General features: G+C 41.8%; 1 protein-coding gene and 1 pseudogene across 12 annotated transcripts in view; both read left to right on the top strand.

Moving 5' to 3' along the window:
• Window positions 1-2,533, top strand: part of CEP170 (centrosomal protein 170) — a 137,403-nt gene extending 134,870 nt beyond the window's left edge. For 11 of the 12 annotated variants that reach the window (XM_088017157.1, XM_088017156.1, XM_088017167.1 and 8 more), the window contains one exon: window positions 191-2,533. In XM_088017157.1, coding sequence (XP_087873283.1) covers window positions 191-480 — 290 coding nt within the window. In that variant the 3' untranslated portion in view covers window positions 481-2,533. The remainder of the gene's footprint in view (window positions 1-190) is intronic. The other variant, XM_088017164.1, reaches the window with a different exon arrangement.
• A 1,344-nt stretch (window positions 2,534-3,877) lies between these two features.
• The window catches only part of LOC148162817 (transcription factor BTF3-like), a 62,852-nt pseudogene continuing 45,334 nt past the window's right edge, over window positions 3,878-21,395 (top strand).

Genomic DNA, 21,395 nt, shown 5'->3' with positions numbered 1-21,395 from the left:
ACAATAGAGGTCAGCCCCCAAATTATTAAAAATGGGGTTTTAAATACAGTATCAAAAGGATTGGCCAAATTTAAGCTCATACAAGCATCCTTAGTTGAAACGTTGTCCAAGTGATAAGCAGTGTTCACATCCAAATTTAACTGCATCTACAATTATCTTTTTCCCCCGTATTCCTTTTTTTTTCCTTCAGCAATCAATGCTATGATTGACCCGGATGGAACTCTGGAGGCTCTGAACAACCTGGGATTCCCCAGCTCTATCTTGCCATCTCCACCAAAACAGAAGTCCAGTCCCGTGAATAACCACAGCAGCCCGGGTCAGACACCGACACTTGGCCAGCCAGAAGCTAGGGCTCCCCATCCTGCCGCTCTCGCAGTGTCGGCTGAATTTGAGAATGCCGAGTCTGAGGCTGATTTCAGTATCCATTTCAATAGGTTCAACCCTGATGGGGAAGAGGAAGACGTTACAGTACATGAATGACTTTTTCTCCATCGTTAAAAATGAGTACCCGTGGAATGACTAGGAATATTGGAAGCAGCATAGTGTTGACTTATACAAAACAAGACAGCTTGGTCAGCTACTGTCTTGTTCTCTCTGTCTTCTTAATTTTATTTATTTATTTTTTACCTATGATGTGGTATCCTATTAATCCTTTCAGGCCATTAGAAAACCACGCGTATGCCCATGTAGGAAAAAGCAGATTGTGGCAGTTTTGCTTTTTGTGGTTTTATGATTTTCAAATTGAATTCTATAAGTGCATCCTTTCCCTTCATGGATCTTTGTTTTTTTTCTTTAAGCCATGCTGTGACCTACAAGCAAATTAAATACCCAACATTTCTGACCCCCATGTCTTCTGTGCCAAGCTGCTCCCCGAAATGGACTTCCTCTTCATCTGTACAGATTTGTTAAACACTTATATTTGCTTCTTAATAATAGGATTTATATTAGTATTCATTACCATTGGATACAATGACATATTCCTCTCCACAGTCCAACTGACCTTTCAAAACAGTCGTTCCTGTGTTCTGAAATTTTCCAGCATATATGTGATTTATATAACTTTGTTGCTACGTAAATTGTCTTGGGGTTTATGGAGATGAACTATTATGTTTGCACTAAGATTTGCCGGGAGTGGTAGGTGGACATAGCTCTGTATCAGTAAGGACTAACCATCTTTTTTGTACATAGGAGATTGATAATACTGTATTTGTTTTAACCCCTCCGTGTTTTACTCCACTTTCAAAAAGCTCAATTTGGCACTTTTTTTCAATTTTTTTTTAACGGAAGTTAAGATTTTGTCTCATTTTAGGGCAAATGATAACTAGAAATATTGAACTAGATGACTTAGGTGGAGTATATTTTTTAAACTGAGAACACATATATTGGTCCTGTGTTACCAAGTTTATGTGTGACTGTTGAAAAAAAAAAGTTCCCTTGAGATGATCATGAAGTTAAAATTTTCTTCATTAGGAGACTTGGAGAACCAGTAGTCGTAAGATTAGCTGATAGTTTCACTCCCAAGCAATGAATTGCTTCTGTGTGTTTCCCTGTAGGACCCAGTAGTAAATCCTGTCCGTCTTACACATTTATAAGGACCCTGCAACACGGCAACGATGAAGGCTCAGGCCTGTGCTACTAAACAGGAAGCCCGTGGAAAAATACCTTCTGTAAACTTGTTTTTTCTCTCTCCAGTAACTTCACATTTGGATAAGTTTTAAAAGAAAGTGATTATCTTTGTGTTTCCAGAACACTATAATTTGGGTGAATCTTAATTCCTTTAAATATTACTTAGTAGACTTCGATTTCTACCTTGACCCCATCAGTCTATAAAGGTTAAAACTGCAGCTTTTGCAACTTTTATGAATGGTCTTTAGTATTTCAGCAATAATCCTATACTACATTGGTTTCAAGAGACAACCTAACTCTGTATGCTTCAAAACTTTACAAGATTTAAAAACTCCTGTACTGTTGGGCCAGTTAATAAAGATGCAAAAAAAACCCTTTTTGTAGAGATGTAAAAACAAAAGTCTGTTGTATAATGAATCTCATATTTTTCTTTAAATTAAAAAAAAAATGGTAAATGAACTATTCTCCTTGTAAAGCTAACTTCTCCATTCTGTCTAATAAAGGAAGACTGAAAAAAAAGGTTTTAAAGAACATGAATGGAATGATACAAATGCTTTGAAGGAATAAGTGAAACATTAAAACAGGGTCAATCCATTTGAAGAAAAAGTCAAACAAAATAATCACCACTGCTCCCTCTTTTATTTAATGTATGGGTACTGATTATATCCCCATGGAAGTAGAAGGTAAGGAGTTGTTTAGGAAAATATTAGCATCTACTCAACTTACATTATCCTTTAAGTGTTTACACGGTTTTGTTCAATTATAAACATTTGGCCTTTTACTATGTTATTTTTATTTTGTATGAATACATTATCCTCCTTATTTATTTTTGTTACATTTATTACTTATGTTATTTTGTTATGCATTTACAACTCCCATTTTTAAATAAAGTGTTTCTGGAACTTTATACATTGATTGTACATTTTATTCTACCATCCGGTTTGCTAATGCTTCATCAGTTTACCAAATAACTATACACCATTGTCCAAGGCTTAACAAAACAAGGAATCCTTCAGTTCTAACTTATATGTGATAATTATGAGACTTCATAGTATTTTGACTAAAGAAGAAAAGATTTCTTAGCAAATTTTTATAAATCTCATTCTCTTAGCTTAATACTCTTAACTGTAATGTGCACACACAAGGCCTTTATTTCTTCCTGTCCTGGAATCAGAAGGCTTTATGATCATGATATATTTGGGGAACAAAGAAATTTAAAGTATCTTGGACATCCTAAACTTGAGAACTATCCATTCGGATTCATTTTCTTTCACTGTACCGTCCATACCCGAGAATCTTGAATACTGTTCAACATTCTGTTTCTCAGCTTGACCTTTGGAGGCTTTCCCTATCTGGTCCTTTTCTTAGTGTCTGTGTATCTGCGCGTACCTGATACAGCCTCTCCCATGGGTTCCTGACAGTCCTGGGCAATTCTTCGCTGCTCTGTGCACTTGCCTCTCTTTCTCCTTCCTTCCTGCTGACCCAGCTCCCCTCCCTTCTTCAGAGGCCCACCAGCCTCTTTGTGAAGCTTCCCTCGCTTGACTGGGCCACAGAACAGGGCTGTGCCATGCACTGGCATTTCCCTCCTCCCTCCCCCGCCACACACACACACGTTTCTTCCTTCTAAGTCACTAAGATAATCTTATTTCCTGAACAGACCCTGTACATTCAAACATCTGTGCCATTTGGCTTCCCTCATCTTGGCTTTGCTTGCCATATCTGTCTGTTAGGACCCTAATTTTTTAAAGGAAACTAGACTTGGAAGCCTGGGATCCAGACACATCCCTCATGAGCTGAAATGTGCCTCTCCACATTCTGATCTGCAGAACGAGAGCATCGTTGTCATTTTCCATGTGCCAAGTGGAGTCCAGTCGAAGGGCTCTGTGGCTGTGAAATGGCTCCCCTTCCTCTTTTTCTCCAGAAAGACTTGTCTCTGATGATTTGTTCTAGAAAACGTTCCTTTCACCGTGTTCTCCAAACCCCTTGTCCTCCGTTATAGCCCAGATCCTACTTCTATTCAACAAACATGTACTGAGTGCCTGACGCCCGTGGGCACCAGGTTACTGGCAGTGACCAGCATCAACTATCGCCCTCGCAGACCTTCTATGCTAGAATAGAGTCACAAAAAAGAGAAACTAAAAATTAAGTCCACAGATCATGTCAGGTGGAGAAGTGACGTTCTGCCATTTCTCCCCAGTGAGTTTACACAGCTGGCTCCGAAAAGATCCATTCTGTAGCCTCCTCCCTAGAAATGCAAATTTGCTGGGAACCCCTCATTTCTCAGGAAGGAAGTGATCTGCTAGGATTCTTCTTCATCCGAAGGAGGAACAACACCCCTGCAGAGCACCTGGTGCTGGCGGGCAAGAGGAAAGGGCGGGAAGGGGTCAGCCAGACTTCACTCGCACAGCTCGCCCAGCGTGGCCAGGAGGGTTAGCGGAGGTGAAGACCGCCTTCTTTTCTCTTCACGTATCTAAGCACATACTCCCAGACCAGACCCATCCGGCTACCACATCAGACCATAACATTTGGCTGGTAGGCCTGGGTACTCTTTTATGTTTTTCTAGAGCTGGTGTTCACGGAAGTGTTCACCGTGGCTGCTGTAGTGGTAACTCGGCCAGAGGCTGAGTGAGTGGAAAATGCTTCTCACCAGGTTGTGCTCGCCTGTTTGGAAGCAGATAAAACAAATTTCAGGAAAACAACCAGAATCCAACATTGTTGGGAGCCTGTGGCTTGGATGGGGAAATTGACCTTAGTTTCAGGGATCCATTCTGGAAAGAAATGGAACCCATTAGACCTCATGGGTTTTCCGCATTTTACATCTTAAGAGAAATAGCACAGTCAGTGTAAGATAAAAATGGGCCATGCAATGGAATATTACTTGGCCATTAAAGGAAAGGAAGTACTGATGCATGCTACAATGTAGATGAACCTTGGAAACATTCTGACAAATGAAAGTAGCCAATCACAAAATGCCACTTGTATGATCTCATCTATATGAAAGGTCCAGAATGGATAAATACACACGGAAAGTAGACTAAGGGTTGGCAATGGCTGGAGGGGGGGGAGGGTAGGGGATGGGAAGATTAGGGGTTTATAGTTCAGGGGTACGGGGTTGCTTTTGGGGTGATGAAAATGTTTAAAATTGTGGTAATTGCACAACTCTGTAAATATACTAAAAATTGTTAATTGTGCATTATAGTTATAACACCTGTATATCTATATAAAATAGGTATGTGAATATGATCTCAATAAGGCCATTTCCAAAAAAAATAAGTAGTAGAAGACGGGGAGGAGAAGTGTGTCAGGTGGGGATGGCAGCTCATCACTGTGCCCGAAAGTAACCAGCTTTGCACCTGTTAGCACTCTACCTGGGCTCATATATGTGTCTGTCCTCTGCAGTTTGCTTTGTATTGGTTTTCACATCTTACTGTGATGGGGGAACCATTAGCTGATGAGTTAAATAAAATCTTCACCATATGTTCTTTCTTAAACAGAAAATAAGATCTTTCTTGTGAAGATTTTTGTTATCAAAATGTGTTGTACTGGGAGAACTGGAAGGCAATTTGAGAGTCGAGACTGTGTTCCTACCAAAGACTTTGAAGAGCAATCTAAAATGAGCAACTGCTGTGTGCTGACACTGTGCTGGGCTCTTTAGCACCTCATTTAAATTTCACAACAACCCAGAATTATAATAGACAAGAATTATGAGTCCCATTTTACGAAAGAGTAGAGGCTTGAGTCAAATAAGAGGCTCTGGGAGTCAAGCTCTGAACCAGGGTCTGACTTCTATCTTCTTTCTTCACGGTTGTGAAGAGACGGTAGAGTATAGAGGCAGCAGAAAGCCATTCGGTGTGTTAGAAATCCTGCAACTAAACCTAACATATTGTTGGCTTCGGGCAAGTTTTTTCAACCCCAGCCTGTTTCCGATCTGTAAAGAGCTGGCTGTTCTCTGAGGTATCTTCCTGCTACATTAGTTTTTCTTCTCTGACCTTCAGATAGTGTACTCTTTGCTCTCTTCCCCAGATTTGTGGCAGAAACATACCTTGTTACCTTTATAGTAATTCTGCCTCTCTTCTCGTCTCCTTTAGCAAACTACTCGCCACTCACCCTTTCGTTCATTGTCATTCTTTCTTAAGCCGCTTCTCCCAGAAATCCTCCAGCTCTGTGTCTCCACCATAATAGTCTGCTCATGTCCCTTTTGGCCACATGAAGACTGGCAGTGGTTTGGGCTGAACCAGGATGGCCTAGTGATGATGACCCCACTTCCAGGAGAAAGGGCCAAGCACCTCCCGAACCCCTTCTATATGGCGGGCCCTGCTCGGCCAGGGCTGTATTTGGAGAATTTGTTTTCCCTCATATTTCTCCCTTTGGACAACCAATTGCTCCTAGCCTCAGAGGAGGCCTGTGGCAGGATAGAAAGCAAAACTCACATGTAATTAATTCTCTCTGGTTTTGAGCTTTTTACGACCACAGTCCTTGGGGGAATTCATATGGCTTTCAGAGAAATGAAAGCAGATTCTCAGGCTTTGACAGAATGCCTTAGCTGGAATTTAAAGAGAGAAGAATGTCTTCTCTAGCAGAAAATGAGGACCCCCACGTCCTGGGAGCAGGGAGGGGCGGGGAGGGGGGAAACAGTCGCTCTAGCGTCACCGCAGTGCCAACCGGGAGACGGGCAACATAACCGGGGACAACTGTGGCACAGTGTATCTGGCAAGTGGACTGTGGGCAGCGTGGAAAATTCCCGTGACTTGATCTCCCCCAGGAAGCAAGAGAGCCTTAGCACCAAAGGCTCCGCCTCCAGGACGTGGGCCTCTCCGAGGTAACTTGTGGGGAACGCTTGACACAGTGTGGAATTCTATAGCCTGTTCTGGGGGCGGTGGGATATCTCAAAAGGACAGAAGTCAGGTATCCTCCCAGCTGCAGTGATGGGGTGCTTGAAATGAAAATTAAGCTGGTTTAAAGAAAACATACTATGTCCATATCCAAGTGTGAGGATTGTGGACGGATCTCTACATAAATATATCTCTATACCTCCACATCTATGTAGTTATCTAGAGATATAGCTCTGTCTATATAGCACACTCTCTCTCTTCATAGGTATATAGTATTTATGGGTGTCCAGGCATACCTCAGAGATATGACAGTTGGGGTTCCAGACGACTGCTTTATAAAGTGAATATCACAACAAAGTGAGTCAAATGAATTGTTTGGGTTCCCAGGGCATCTAAAAGTTATGCTTACACTCTACTGTAGTCTCTTAAGTGTGCATTATTAGCATTATGTCTAAAGACATAAAGTATATACCTTAATTTTAAAACACTCATCTGGAAGCAGCACAGGTGGGGTTTGCGCCCAGGTCACATCGCCTGGGACATTCCAGTAGCCTGTGTGCAGCCCCGCCCTCGGGGTCCCTGAGCGCAGGTGGCAGGGAGGAGGTGGGCACGCTTGGCCTCCCTGTCTCCCCGCTGCGCTGGGGGTGGGGGGGGCAGTCCTGGCGGCCCAGCCAGGTTGTGCACCCCAAGCCTGTTCTGCTGAGAGAGCCATTTTAAAGACAAGGAATAGAAAATTATGAATACAAAATGTGGCACTGAAGTGAAGATTTATTTAGACTGAGACGAGAAATCACAACTAAATACAAGTTTCAACCCTATCACAACATCGCCAAACCCAGAAAAAGAAACCCCTACCATATTTTTTGCCTGCATTTTGGGGATGCATTCCCTGTGATGACCCTCCTCTGCCTATACTGTTAAACATCGGATGACGGAAAGAATGTTCCACAGACCAGCGTCTAGCTCCACACGTGGCCCCCCGGATTTTTTCCCACTACCCACATGTTGCCTGTATGGGGCGCTGTTGAGCACGTTCCCACTGTGTCTGCCGCGTCCTGTCGCGCCCCGCAGGTGGAGTTGGTACCAGCGGCTGGTAGAGTTTCTGGAGACCATTCTTACACGGGAACAGGTAGCAACAACAGGTTAACTACACTGAGAAGAGACTAGGAACCAAGTAATTATATCCTAAACCCAAACAAAATATATCCTCAACTCAAACCCCCCTTATCCATGCCATGACCGTTTCTTTTATATTTATGTATGTAGTAGCAGCACAGGTGGGGTTTACGCCGGGGTCACTCGGCCTGCCACATACCTGGCAAGTTATTAACAGTAGCCCCTTCCATGCACAGCCTCACTCTCAGGGAGCCCAGAGCACAGGTGGTAGTGAGGAGGTGGGCATGCGCAGTGGGGGCTTGGCCTCCCTGCCTCCCTCCCTGCCTCCCTGCCTCCCGCTTGTGCTCTTAGTTTTCACCAACCATATATATATATTCTTGGTGGCAGAAGCAGAGGGAGAGAGAGAATCTCAAGTGGACTCCACACGTAGCATGGAGCCCAACCCGGGGCTCGATCTCACCACCCTGAGATCATGACCTGAGCCGAAATCAAGAGTCCAATACTCAACCGAGTAAGCCACCCAGGCGCCCCAGCCATGGCCGTTTCTGATGTCACCTGACACCGGGGAAGTGTGTGTGGGAGGGAAGTTCAGAATGGAAGAGACAGTAGCTTTAACAATTGCCAAATGTAAACCTGTCTGGAACTTGCCCTTATCTTCCCCCTTCCCCTTGCCTCTCCAGCCAGAGCGCTTCAGCCCTCTGGAAATGTCCTAGATGATTTATTCATTCAGGAAGTACTTATTGAACATCTACTTATCCTAGGCACTGTGACTAGCACTGGAGTACAATGAGGGTGTCAGAAAACTTGCTGACCTGGAACTTTCTGAAGCTCGTTTCCTAACCTGGCATCAGCCCTGATACAAAGCCCTGGGACTCACAAAGCAGCTTGGGTGGGGGGACGGACTGTGAGCTGGAGAGAAGCTTCTGCCTGTCAGAGGCCCCTTGGTGCCCCTCCTCCTCCTCCTCCTCCCAATCTACCCCTACCCAATCACTTAGCAATTTCTGGAATCAAACCTCATGATCACCTCAAGGCACTATCTTAAGTTTACTGCAGGCAGGAAGAAAGGTCCTTTTTGAAACTCTTCAGGAGGTGAGTGATAGATGCCTGGACTTGAAATGACAGCATTTTATATTCAAAAGCTATAAGGCAGTGGGTCAACAAGGTACTCCCAAACTTAACTTCGGACTTTCGAGCTATTGCATTCTATTAAGACCCTCGTAGAGTTATCAGTCTACCATGAGCGAGAGAGGAATCTGCAAGAAGATGTATTTTGAGATGTGTCGTCCTGTCCTTCTAATTAATATCAACCAGACGTAAAATCTCTCTCCCTCATAACACCTAAAAAGACTGGATAAAGTATAACAAACATGGTTTTAGTAGCATAACTTAATTCAAAATTTCCCAGGGCCAAGGATTAAAAAAGAAGCCGAAATACAGAGCTGATTCTGTGTCTTGCAGAGAGATTGCTGGTCACTGGTATTTGGTGACCAGGGGCTTGGGTGCAAGGGAAGGACATGAGTGTCACTTAACGATTGTGCATGCTAGGCAGTCAGAATGGAGATTTTCACAAGAGCCAGCTCAAGGAGAGGGTGACTGGGCATGAGAAAGGCATTGTCCGAGGAGAGAATAGAGGATCTTTTATCCAGAAATGACACGGATCCTTGGATTTATAAATTGCAGTCAGTGTCAAGCCTGATACATTTTTCTTAAATACCTGGTTACCTTGTAGTGAAATTGTAGAACACCAAAGTCAAAGATAAAATCTTAAAAGTAATCAAAGAGAGAAGAGACTCTTTTCACCAAGAACGGCAACTAGACTTCCCAACAACAGCAAGAGCTAGAATGCGGGGGACTACCTAATTATTTCTGGGTGCATATGCTTGCAGAAGAACAAAAGCATAGATAGGAATGACGTAGACCAATACCTGAATGGAGTTATCCCTGAGGACGAAGAGAAGAGGGAGATGAACACTGGGTGAGTCTTTACTGGGTTGTCGTGTTTTGTTTATTTAAAAATATCATTCTTGTTTACTGAAATGGTGGGTTTAAGGCAAATAAGATAAAGTATTAACAACTGTCTCATTTTGATGGTATGCTCTAGAAACTTGTTACTTTTTGTGCTTGTTTGCATGCCCGAGTTGTGTCAAGTTCAACAATGTTTTGAGATATATTTCCTTTCCCTCCTTTATTTGACATGTGCTCACAGAACATCAATCAGTTAAAAGAGTAAAACCGATGCTGAATTCCCAGCATGTCTAACAAGGACAGTCATTCCTCAGATCGACTTGTCACACATTTGAAGGAGATGAAACGTAAAGAGACCTAAACTGGCAGTGAACTTCTCTTCGGAACCTGAACCAGCATTCCTGAAAAGAACAAAGGCCACTGAACTCATTTACTGGCTCATGAAATTATAGACACTGAGCTGACATCCAACATCCAGGCCTCTGTTACTCCACCTCCTATTTAGGAAAACTTATATGCAATGAAGATATGAATCCCTAATGGAATTACTAAAGAAGATTTCAGAATTTCTTTTTTCAGAGAATTGTGGCTTTTTTTAAATACACTGGTTCTTTGGTAGGTGACTTAGCTGTGGTCTCAGCGAGATCCCGGGGAGGGGGGAAGGATGGGGGGTTGCACCCCTCCAAGAGTCCCTTGGTAATCCATCACGAGCTCCTTAATATATGTGTCTAGCTTATTGTCTTAGTTGGCTTCCAGAATTTTCTCCTTTGGGAAAGTATTCCTAGAAAACAGGAGTGAGGAATTGGGGAGAGTGAAACAGGGAGGTCAGTGATGCCTTCTCGGGTCATCTCTTCCAGGCCACCTAGGCTTGATCCCACCAAGGCCACCTAATGAGCTGTGTAGACCATGCTTCAGAATAGACCGGGCACTTGAAGGGTGGGAGGAGCCTTTGCTCACCAGCTCCCACCTCCCGCTGTACAAGCGTCCCTTGTGCATGCAGGCAAGGCCTGTGGGAGTGCTGGCCTGCTCCTGCAGGTGCTCCATGCTGGGCTGTTGGCAGACGGCAGGTGTCGCCACGTGACATCCGTTCGATGCTGTGGTTGCTGCAGCAGTGGCTGGAGCAAGAGAAGGTCAAAGAGGATTATCCCATGCAGGTGGTCACTGCAAAAATGGTAATCTCCTGGGCTGGGAGAACTACAAACCCACTTACCTACCCTTTTCCAACCACACAAGAGACAATACTGGGCAAATCCATGTGTTGTTCCATCTTAACACTCAGGGAGCAAAATTGTACATCAAGGTTGCTGGCTTTAAGCATTGGAAATTACTGTTTCATTGCTATGCATTTGAATCAAAACAAGATTGTTTAGAAATAGGTCATGCCCTGGTTTTCAGAGAAACCAGTGAATCCATTCCAGAATCCCTCAGAAGTCCTCTGATAGTGCATTTGGAGAAGATGCTGTTCACTAAAGGCCATTAAGGTTTTCTCATTCTTAAAGTAATAAGCAAAAAAGAAACTATTTTTCTCCTTCACATTTTATTTTATAAGGGTGTGTTATAAGGATAATAATGTCACAGGGCTCCCTCAGAGCAGTGTATTGCTTAAACTGCATTATTTATCTCAATATTCATCTTTGGGTTCTCTGAGTAGCAAAGATTCACTCTTGCTGGGTTTGGAGAAAGAAACAAAATATCTGAAGATTTTTTTTTTCTCCTAGACCCAATATCCTAATGAATAATTAAGGCTTAATTTATAATTAAGCCTGTCTTACAAATAGCTGAGATAACCTACCTGAAATGTCAGTCCCTAGGCATGTGTGCACCTGTCTGCTTGTTATAGCTGTTGGGTCCCGGAAAAGACCATGGAAGAACATTTCCCAAAGTGCATCTTCCAAAGTGCGGGGAGCCTGAGCAAGTTCACCAAACTCCAGATTAGCAGTATGAAGAGAAACTCTTGGAGGCTTGAGAGAGGTAGTTTTCAAACACAAAAACTGGGGGAATTATTTCATGCTTAAACAGGAAATGTAAGGGCCTCATTGCACTAAAGGGGATATATGGAATGGAGCTATAACCTGTTTAATCGTTAAAAAAGAAAAAAAAGAGTTCAGATTATCCATGGATGAGCAAGTCATAATGGATTTTCGAGGTAAAGATAATGCTTTAGGATATGTTGAGTTGACAACTGGAAGGTGACTGGATGCTGTCCCCATGGTGTACTCCCATGATCCCAAAGACAGAGCAACACTGGGTAGACCGACCATGTGCCTGAGCTGGGGGTGGGACTAAACTGCGGAATGCCCCACCTGTGGCAGGCGCTTGTGCACCATGTTTCATGGCATCCTTCCTTCACAACCTCGGTCAGGTGAGGTCATCGCTGTCATTTTGCAGGGGCGGAAGCTGAGCCTTAGCTTGCCCAGGTCATGTGGCTAAGTGGAAAGCTGTTCCTCACTTCCAGGCCCGTCTGTCTCAAAGTGTCTTCCTGTTCCTCCAGACCACACTGGGGCTGGCCCCCATCTGTGCTCCACTGCTTTCCAGAGCATGGAGCAGGGAGTTCAGCGGTAGCTGAGCCTCGGTGTTGCCTGATCCTGAGGGCCCGGGACCCAGCCCCAACAGCCAGCTGGTGTGGGACGGCTTCCAGGCGCAGTCATGGAGCTTTATATAATTTCTGATTTTATGACGCACCAAAAGAGCTTACGTTTCTCAAGGAATTTTTCAAGGATTTATCCCAGAATGGACTAGGCTGGAACGAAAAATCGGCCTATGAAAGGAAGAAAAAGATTCAGTGACTTTAGTGTCTCCAAACTGTGGTTTTAGATACCTGGGATCTTGAGACTCTGGTTTACTTCATGCACTGTGTTTCATCCCAAAGCAGCCAGCCGACCCCTTTGATGAGACCACCCCAGTGAATCAGCAGCTGCAGCGACACTGAGGCCATTTTCAATTCCATGTTTGAGTTTATGGCCATACTCACAGGTCCTTGAATGCTCATAATATCCCCGTGGGCATGTTTTATTGCCTCAGTGCTTAGATGAGGAGAGATAAGTGTGTGAGTGACCTTCCCAAGGTCAAAGATCTTCCGAGTGGTACGGCCAGCATTGCCATCTGCTTCTCTTGGCTCTGTCTCCGGTGGGGTTTCCAAGACACCAGACAATGGAAAAGCGACACCTGTGTCACTTTCACCAAGGGTGAAGTGGAAATTTGCCTCTCTGCCCACAGACTATTCAGATTTGACATGTTTTAAGTTAAACATCTGATCTCTCGTTTTACACGGAAACTGCTAAACCTAGAGCCTTCCCCACCTCAATTAGGGGGACCACATTCTTCCAGCCCAGGCAAACAAACAAACGAGCAAAATCCTTGGAGGCATTCTCGCCCTCCTCTCTCTCACACCCACAAAACCCTCCTGACTTTACCTTGAAAAATATCCAGAATCTGACCACTTCTCACCCCCTCCACAGCTGTCCTGCTGGTCTGAGTCACCCTCATCACCTGCATGGATTCTTGCAATTCTAGCAGTTGGTCTCCCTGCTTCTTGCCTTTGTCCCCATATAACAACCACAGCGATCCTTTTAAGATAGAACATAGGTCATAAGTCAGGTCAACAGTTTCTCTGCTTAAAACCCTGCACTGTCTCTCTGTTTCACCCAGAATAAAGGCTAAAGTTCTTGCAGTGACTACAAAGTTCTGTCTCTTTGCTCCCACCCCATTGCCTTGATCACCTCCATTCCAACTATGCTCTCCTGTTCCACTCCAGCCACTCTGGCTTCCTTACTGTTCTGGAATTCCAGGCACGTTCTGACTTCAGGGCCTTTACTCTAGATGATGTCTCTCCTGGTAGTGCTATTTCCCAGCGTCTGTGTGGCCAGCTCCCTCTCCTCCACCACCATTTTGCTTCCCACCAAGGGCTGCCCTGGGAACTCTTTGATACTACGTTCTGCTCCATACTGTTGCATCTGACGTCCTTAACTCTGTTCTATTTTTTTTTCTTTTCTTCCTTCTGCCTTATTATTATTATATAATCTTATAGTAGGTAACAGAGAAACTCTATCATTATTCAGATATATTCTCTGACACTCCCTGGCAGAGGATTAGACCTCCTCCACTCCACTGACATCCAACATTGCTGTATGACTTGCTCTGATTGATGACACGTGAGCTAACTAGCAATATCCAGGTAGTGTGAGTCATCAATGAAACTTTGTGGTAGAAGCGACTGAGATTTTGGAATAGTTTGTCTATACTAACAGATACCTATGTTTTTCTTGCTCACTGGTGTATCCCACACCTCTAGAATAATTGGAAAAAGGACTAAAGAGTCAGCCATCCACTGGCCAATAACCCATGTTATTAATTAACCCTTGTTCTAGAAGCTGGATCATGGAAGAATTGGACATATGTTTCTAAAATCATTATGACACAAGTGATCTATCTTTGACCATTGAACTTCTGTCATCACTAACACTATTTTTTTAGGATCATACCTTTTAGTTTTACGGAGGTATATTTGCATTAAAAATCCACTAATTTTAAATGTTTAGTTTGGTGATTTTTGATATATGTCTTCAGTGACAGACCTCTACCACAGTCAAGATATAGAAGAGTTCCATCCCTCCATCAAGTTTGCCTTGACTACACCATCAATCCTCTTCCCCAGCCCCCAGCCAAGGGCCACCACCACTGATCATCCTTCTGTCTCTATACTTTTGCCTTTTCTAGAAGTTCATATGAATGGAATCCCACTGTTTTTTTGTGTTTCACTTCTTTCTTTTAGTATCCTGTTTTTTTGAGTAAGTAATGTTTTGTACTATCATTGCTGAATAGTTTTCCAAAGAACAGAGAGCCACAATTTGTTTATCTGTTCACAGGCTGATAAACATTTGGGTTGTAGATAGTTTTTGCTTAATTATCTTATTGTGTTAAAATATACATAACATAATATCTACCATTTTAACTCTTTTTAAGTCTACAATTATGTGGTGACAAGTAGATTCACAATGTGGTGCCACCATCACCACAATCCATTTCTAGAATGTTTCCCATCCTCCCCCAAAAGAAACTTTTACCCAAAAGATGCTAATTCTCCATTCTTCCCTCCCCTGAGCTTGTTTGTATGAATGTTACTACTCTCTGTATCTCAAATAAGTGGAATTACACAGTATTTGACCGTTTGTGACTGATTTATTTCATGTTGCCATAATGTATTCAGTGTTCACCCACATGGTATCATGTCTCAGATTCTCACTTTTTAAGGCTGAATACTATTCCATTGATTGTATCCATCATATTTTATTTACCCATTTATCTATTGATTGACATTGGATTATTTCCACCTCTTGGCTGGTATATGAGGATCTCTTTGACCCCCTGCTTTCAATTCTATTTGGTATAGAAGTTGGAATGGAGTTGTTGGATCATGTGGTAATTCTATATTTAACTTCCTGAGGAACTGCCAAACCGGTTCCCACAGGGACTGCACCATTCTACATTCTCACCAACACTCCTAAGGGCTCCAATTTCTCCACATCTTCACCAACAATTTTTATTTTTTTATTTTTATTTTTTTTTACTTTTTTACTTTTTTATATTAGCATTCTAGTGGGTGTGAAGTTTGTGCTTGTTATTTGATTTGCATTTCCTTAAAGGCTAGTGATGTTGAGTATCTTTTCATGTGCTTATTGGCCATTTGCCTGTCTTCTTTGGACAAAAGTCTATTCAAGTCTTTTGCCTATTTTTAAGGTGGATTATTTATCTTTTTCTTGTAAGAGTTCTTTCTGGATATTAAGTGGTGGATAAGTGGTGGATATGTGATTTGCAAATATTTTTTCCCATTCTTTGGGGTGTCTTTCTACTTCCTTGATAGTGTCCTTTGATGCACAAAAGTTTTTAATTTTGATAAGGTCCAATTTATCTATTTTTTCTTTGGTCACCTGTGCTCAGGTGTCATATCCAAGAATCATGACAAATCTAATGTTATGAAGATTTATGTTTTCTTCTAGGAGTTTTACAGTTTCGGGTCTTTATTTATTTATTTTAAAGAGTTTTTAATCTATTTATTTGACAGAGACACAGAGAGAGAGGAAATACAAGCAGGGGGAGTGGGAGAGGGAGAAGCAGGCTTCCCATAGAGCAGGGAGACTGATGAGGGGCTCGATCCCAGGACCCAAGGATCATGACCTGAGCTGAAGGCAGACACTTAATGACTGAGCCATCCAGGTGCCCCTTGGGTCTTATATTTAAGTCTTTAATCCATTTTGAGTTAATTTTTTATCTGATATAGAGTCCAACTACATTCTTTTGCACATGGATATCCAGTTTTCCTAGCACCATTTGTTGAAAAGACTGTCCTTCCCCCACTGAATAGTCTTGGCACCTTTTCAAAAACCAGTTGACCATATATTTGGGTTTATTGCTTGACTGTATTCCATTGGTTTATATGTGTCCTTATATAAGTACCACACTGTTTTAATTACAGTAGTTTTACAGTAAATTTTGAAACCAGGAAGTGAGTCCTCTAACTTTGTTCTTTGTCAAGAATGTCTTAGCACTTCAGGGTCCCTTGAAGTTCCATATGAATTTTAGGATAGCTTTTACTATTTCTGAAAACAAAACAAAACAAAACACCATTGAGATTTTGATAGGGATTGCATGGGAATCCTAGGAAAACTATGTAGATCATTTTGGGTAGTCTTGTGACCTTAATAATATTAAGTCTTCCAATCCATGAACATGGGAAGTTTTTCTGCTTATTTATGTCTTCTTTAATGTCTTTCAGCAATGCTTTGTAGTTTTGGTACACAAATCTTTTGCCTCCTTTATTATATTTATTCCTATTTTATTCTTTTAGATATTGTTGTAAATGAGATTGTTTTCTTAATTTTGGAGGGGGTTGTTCATTGTCAGTGTATAGAGATGCAACTGATTATTGTGTGTTAATTCTGTATCCTGCAACTTTACTGAATTCATTTATTAGTTCTAATAGATTTGTGTGTGTGTGTGTGTGTGTGTGTGTGTGTGTGTAATCTTTAGGTTTTCCTACATATCATATCATCTGTGATCAGAGATAATTTATTTCTTCTTTTCCAATTTGAATGATTTTATTTCTTTTTCTTACCTAATTTCTCTGGCTAGAATCTCTAATATTATGTTGAATAGAAGTAGTGAAAGCAGGCATCTTTGGTTTTGCTTATAGCTTTTGATTGTTTTGGTTTTGAATAATGTCAATATGAACCTACATGTTCAAATATTTACATGGACATATTTCATTTCTCTTGGGAGAGACCTAAGAGCTGGATTGGTGGATCACATGGAAAGTGTATGTTTAATTTCACAAAGTATTATCATACTGCTTCCTAAAGTGGCTGCATCATTTTTCATTCCCACAAGCAATGTGTGAGAGTTCCAATTGGTCCACATCCTCAGCAACACTAGGTTTTGTCAGTCTTCTAGCCTGAGACATTCTAGTAGCTGGGTAGACATATATCATTGTGGGACTTTGGTTTTTTTAGAAGAGTTCATGTGGTTTTAACTTGCATTTCCCTGATAACTACTGATTCTGAGAATTATTTAATGTGCAGTTAAATTTTAAAACAAACTCTGGAATGGATATAAAGTTAGGAACTTTTGTTGTCCCTGAGGTCAAGACCCGAGCTGAGATCAAGAGTTGAATGCCAAACTGACTGAGCCACCCAGGCGCCCCATCAATCTTTCATTTCTTACAGTAAATTTAGGTTAAGTGTTACCTCTTTCAAAATTATTTTAAATCCTAAAAATAATTGAGAATGAAAATCTATGTTTTTTGTTAAAGAAATTGAAGAGGAAAAAAGAGAAATTGAAGGGGAAAGAGAATGAAATGAGTTTGATGAAATGAAAGACATTATGAAGGAAAACGGTGTTTTGAAGGAGGGAGAGAAGGAATAGACCATTTACTGAAGGTCTGCTGAGGACCGACACTGTCACAGTTTTGAGGACTCAAAGATGAGTGAGAATTCCATGTGACCGTGACCAGACCATCAGCTGTGTCACATGTGCCCCTCTTCCTTACCTGCTCTCCTACCTATGGAAATGTGAAAACCTTGAGACCCCCAGGAATATGCCTGATGGCTCTTGGGGACCTCTGTCATGGCTTTCAATGTTTGTGACAAATGCCAACTAATAGAAACATTTTATTGTCTTAACAACAATTAATGTTGTTCATCTCTATCTTCCAAGGCTGTGAGAAAATCTGCCCTTTTTTCGAGGAGACAGTATTTCTTTCCTAAGGCTGTTTGCCCCACACGAACTCCAGAAGAAAGGCCTCTGCTCTCAACACATGTGGAAATGTGAAAGACGCAGGGAGAATTGTCTTCCAGCACTAACTGCCTCACTATTATCACCACAGACATGTTTGCTCCAACATTAGCTTTCCGACAATGCCATTTATGGAGTGCTCCTTAATATAGCTTCCTTACTATGCAAAAATATTTTAGAGGAGTGTTACATGACCAAGAACTAGAACATGTGTTTGCTATCGGTGGTGATGAAAAGTCATCCAGATGGCTTGCAACAATTAAATTAAAAAAATAAATCTCATCCATGGTGTGTTTTCTTCAGAGTCTGTTTTCAACGAAACCCATAGATGTATATTCCTTGAGTGGCTATTTTTTTTTGTTTTTGTTTTTTAATTTTTATTGTTATGTTAATCACCATACATTACATCATTAGTTTTTGATGTAGGGTTCCATGATTCATTGTTTGTGCATAACACCCAGTGCTCCACGCAGAACGTGCCCTCTTTAACCCATCACCAGGCTAACCCATCCCCCCACCCTCCTCCCCTCTAGAACCCTCAGTTTCTTTTTCAGAGTCCATCGTCTCTCATGGTTCATCTCCCCCTCCGACTTACTCCCCTTCGTTCTTCCCTTCCTGCTATCTTCTTCTTTTTCTTTTTTCTTAACATATGTTGCATTATTTGTTTCAGAAGTACAGATCTGTGATCCAACAGTCTTGCAATATTCACAGTGCTCACCATAGCACATACCCGCCCCAATGTCTACCACCCAGCCACCCCATCCCTCCCACCTCCCACCACTCCAGCAACCCTCAGTTTCTTTCCTGAGATTAAGAATTCCTCAGATCAGTGAGGTCATATGATACATGTCTTTCTCTGATTGACTTATTTCACTAAGCATAACACCCTCCAGTTCCATCCACGTCATTGCAAATGGCAAGATCTCATTCCTTTTTATGGCTGCATAATATTCCATCATGTATATATACCACATCTTCTTTATCCATTCATCTGTTGATGGACATCTTGGCTCTTTCCACAGTTTGGCTATTGTGGACATTGCTGCTATAAACATTGGGGTGCACATACCCCTTCGGATCCCTACATTTGTATGTTTGGTGTAAATACCCAGTAGTGCAACTGCTGGATCGTATGGTAGCTCTATTTTCAACTGTTTGAGGAACCTCCATACTGTTTTCCAGAGTGGCTGCACAAGCTTGCATTCCCACCAACAGTGTAGGAGGGTCCCCTTTCTCCGCATCCCCGCCAACATCTGTCAATTCCTGACTTGTTAATTTTAGCCATTCTGACTGGTGTGAGGTGGTATCTCATTGAGGTTTTGATTTGGATTTCCCTGATGCCGAGCGATGTTGAGCACTTTTTCATGTGTCTGTTGGCCATCTGGATGTCTTTGGAAAAATGTCTGTTCATGTCTTCTGCCCATTTCTTGATTGGATTATTTGTTCTTTGGGTGTTGAGTTTGATAAGTTCTTTATAGATTTTGGATACTAGCCCTTTATCTGATATGTCATTTGCAAATATTTTCTCCCATTCTGTGGGTTGTCTTTTGGTTTTGTGGACTGTTTCTTTTGCTGTGCAAAAGCTTTTTATCTTGACGAAATCCCAATAGTTCATTTTTGCCCTTGCTTCCCTTGCCTTTGGCGATGTTTCTAGGAAGAAGTTGCTGTGGCTGAGGTCGAAGAGGTTGCTACCTGTGTTCTCCTTTAGGATTTTGATGGACTCCTGTCTCACGTTTAGGTCTTTCAACCATTTGGAGTCTATTTTTGTGTGTGGTGTAAGGAAATGGTCCAGTCTCATTCTTCTGCATGTGGCTGTCCAATTTTCCCAACACCATTTGTTGAAGAGACTGTCTTTTTTCCATTGGACATTCTTCCCTGCTTTGTCAAAGATGAGTTGACCATAGAGTTGAGGGTCCATATCTGGGCTCTCTATTCTGTTCCATTGATCTCTGTCTCTGTTTTTGTGCCAGTACCATACTGTCTTCATGATGACAGCTTTGTAATAGAGCTGGAAGTCCGGAATTATGATGCCGCCAGCTTTGCTTTTCTTTTTCAAGATTCCTCTGGCTATTCGGGGTCTCTTCTGGTTCCATACAAATTTTAGGATTATTTGTTCCATTTCTTTGAAAAAGGTGGATGGTATTTTGATGGGGATTGCATTGAATGTGTAGATTGCTCTAGGTAGCACTGACATCTTCACAATGTTTGTTCTGCCAATCCATGAGCATGGAACGTTTTTCCATTTCTTTGTGTCTTCTTCAATTTCTTTCATGAGTATTTTATAGTTTTCTGAGTACAAATCCTTTGTCTCTTTGGTTAAATTTATTCCTAGGTATCTTATGGTTTTGGGTGCAATTGTAAATGGGATCGACTCCTTGATTTGTCTCTCTTCTGTCTTGTTGCTGGTGTATAGGAATGCCACTGATTTCTATGCATTGATTTTATATCCTGCCACTTTACTGAATTCCTGTATGAGTTCTAGCAGCTTTGGGGTGGAGTCTTTTGGGTTTTCCACACACGGTATCATATCATCTGCAAAGAGTGAGAGTTTGACTTCCTCTTTGCCAATTTGGATGCCTTTGATTTCCTTTTGTTGTCTGATTGCTGTGGCTAGGACTTCTAATACTATGTTGAAGAGCAGTGGTGATAGTGGACATCGCTGCCGCGTTCCTGACCTTAGGGGAAAAGCTCTCTGCTTTTCCCCATTGAGAATGATATTCGCTGTAGGTTTTTCATAGATGGCTTTTATGATATTGAGGTATGTACCCTCTATCCCTATACTCTGAAGAGTTTTGATCAAGAAAGGATGCTATACTTTGTCAAATGCTTTTTCTGCATCTATTGAGAGGATTCTGTGATTCTTGTTCTTTCTTTTGTTAATGTATTGTATCATGTTGATTGATTTGTGGAAGTTGAACCAGCCTTGCAACCCAGGGATAAATCCCACTTGGTCATGGTGAATAATCCTTTTAATGTACTGTTGGATCCTATTGGCTAGTATTTTGGTGAGAATTTTTGCATCCATGTTCATCAAGGATATTGGTCTGTAATTCTCCTTTTTGATGGGGTCTTTGTCTGGTTTTGGGATCAAGGTAATGGTGGCCTCATAAAATAAGTTTGGAAGTTTTCCTTCCATTTCTATTTTCTGGAACAGTTTCAGGAGAATAGGTATTAATTCTTGTTTAAATGTCTGATAGAATTCCCCTGGGAAGCCATCTGGCCCTGGGCTTTTGTTTGTTGAGAGATTTTTGATGACTGCTTCAATTTCCTTAGTGGTTATAGGTCTGTTCAGGTTTTCTATTTCTTCCTGGTTCAATTTTGGTAGTTGATACATCTCTAGGAATGCACCCATTTCTTCCAGGTTATCTAATTTGCTGGCATAGAGTTGCTCATAATATGTTCTTATAATTGTCGTATTTCTTTGGTGTTGGTTGTGATCTCTCCTCTTTCATTCATGATTTTATTGATTTGGGTCATTTCTTTTTTCTTTTTGATAAGTCTGGCCAGGGGTTTATCAATCTTGTTAATTCTTTCAACAAACCAGCTCCTAGTTTTGTTGATCTGTTCTAC

The sequence above is a fragment of the Eumetopias jubatus genome, unplaced genomic scaffold, assembly GCF_037043125.1.
Source record: "Eumetopias jubatus isolate StellerSeaLion01/CBP00866 unplaced genomic scaffold, mEumJub1_p1.0 scaffold_12, whole genome shotgun sequence".
Classification (NCBI taxonomy): Eukaryota; Metazoa; Chordata; class Mammalia; order Carnivora; family Otariidae; genus Eumetopias; species Eumetopias jubatus.
This window is presented reverse-complemented; position numbering and strand designations above follow the sequence as displayed.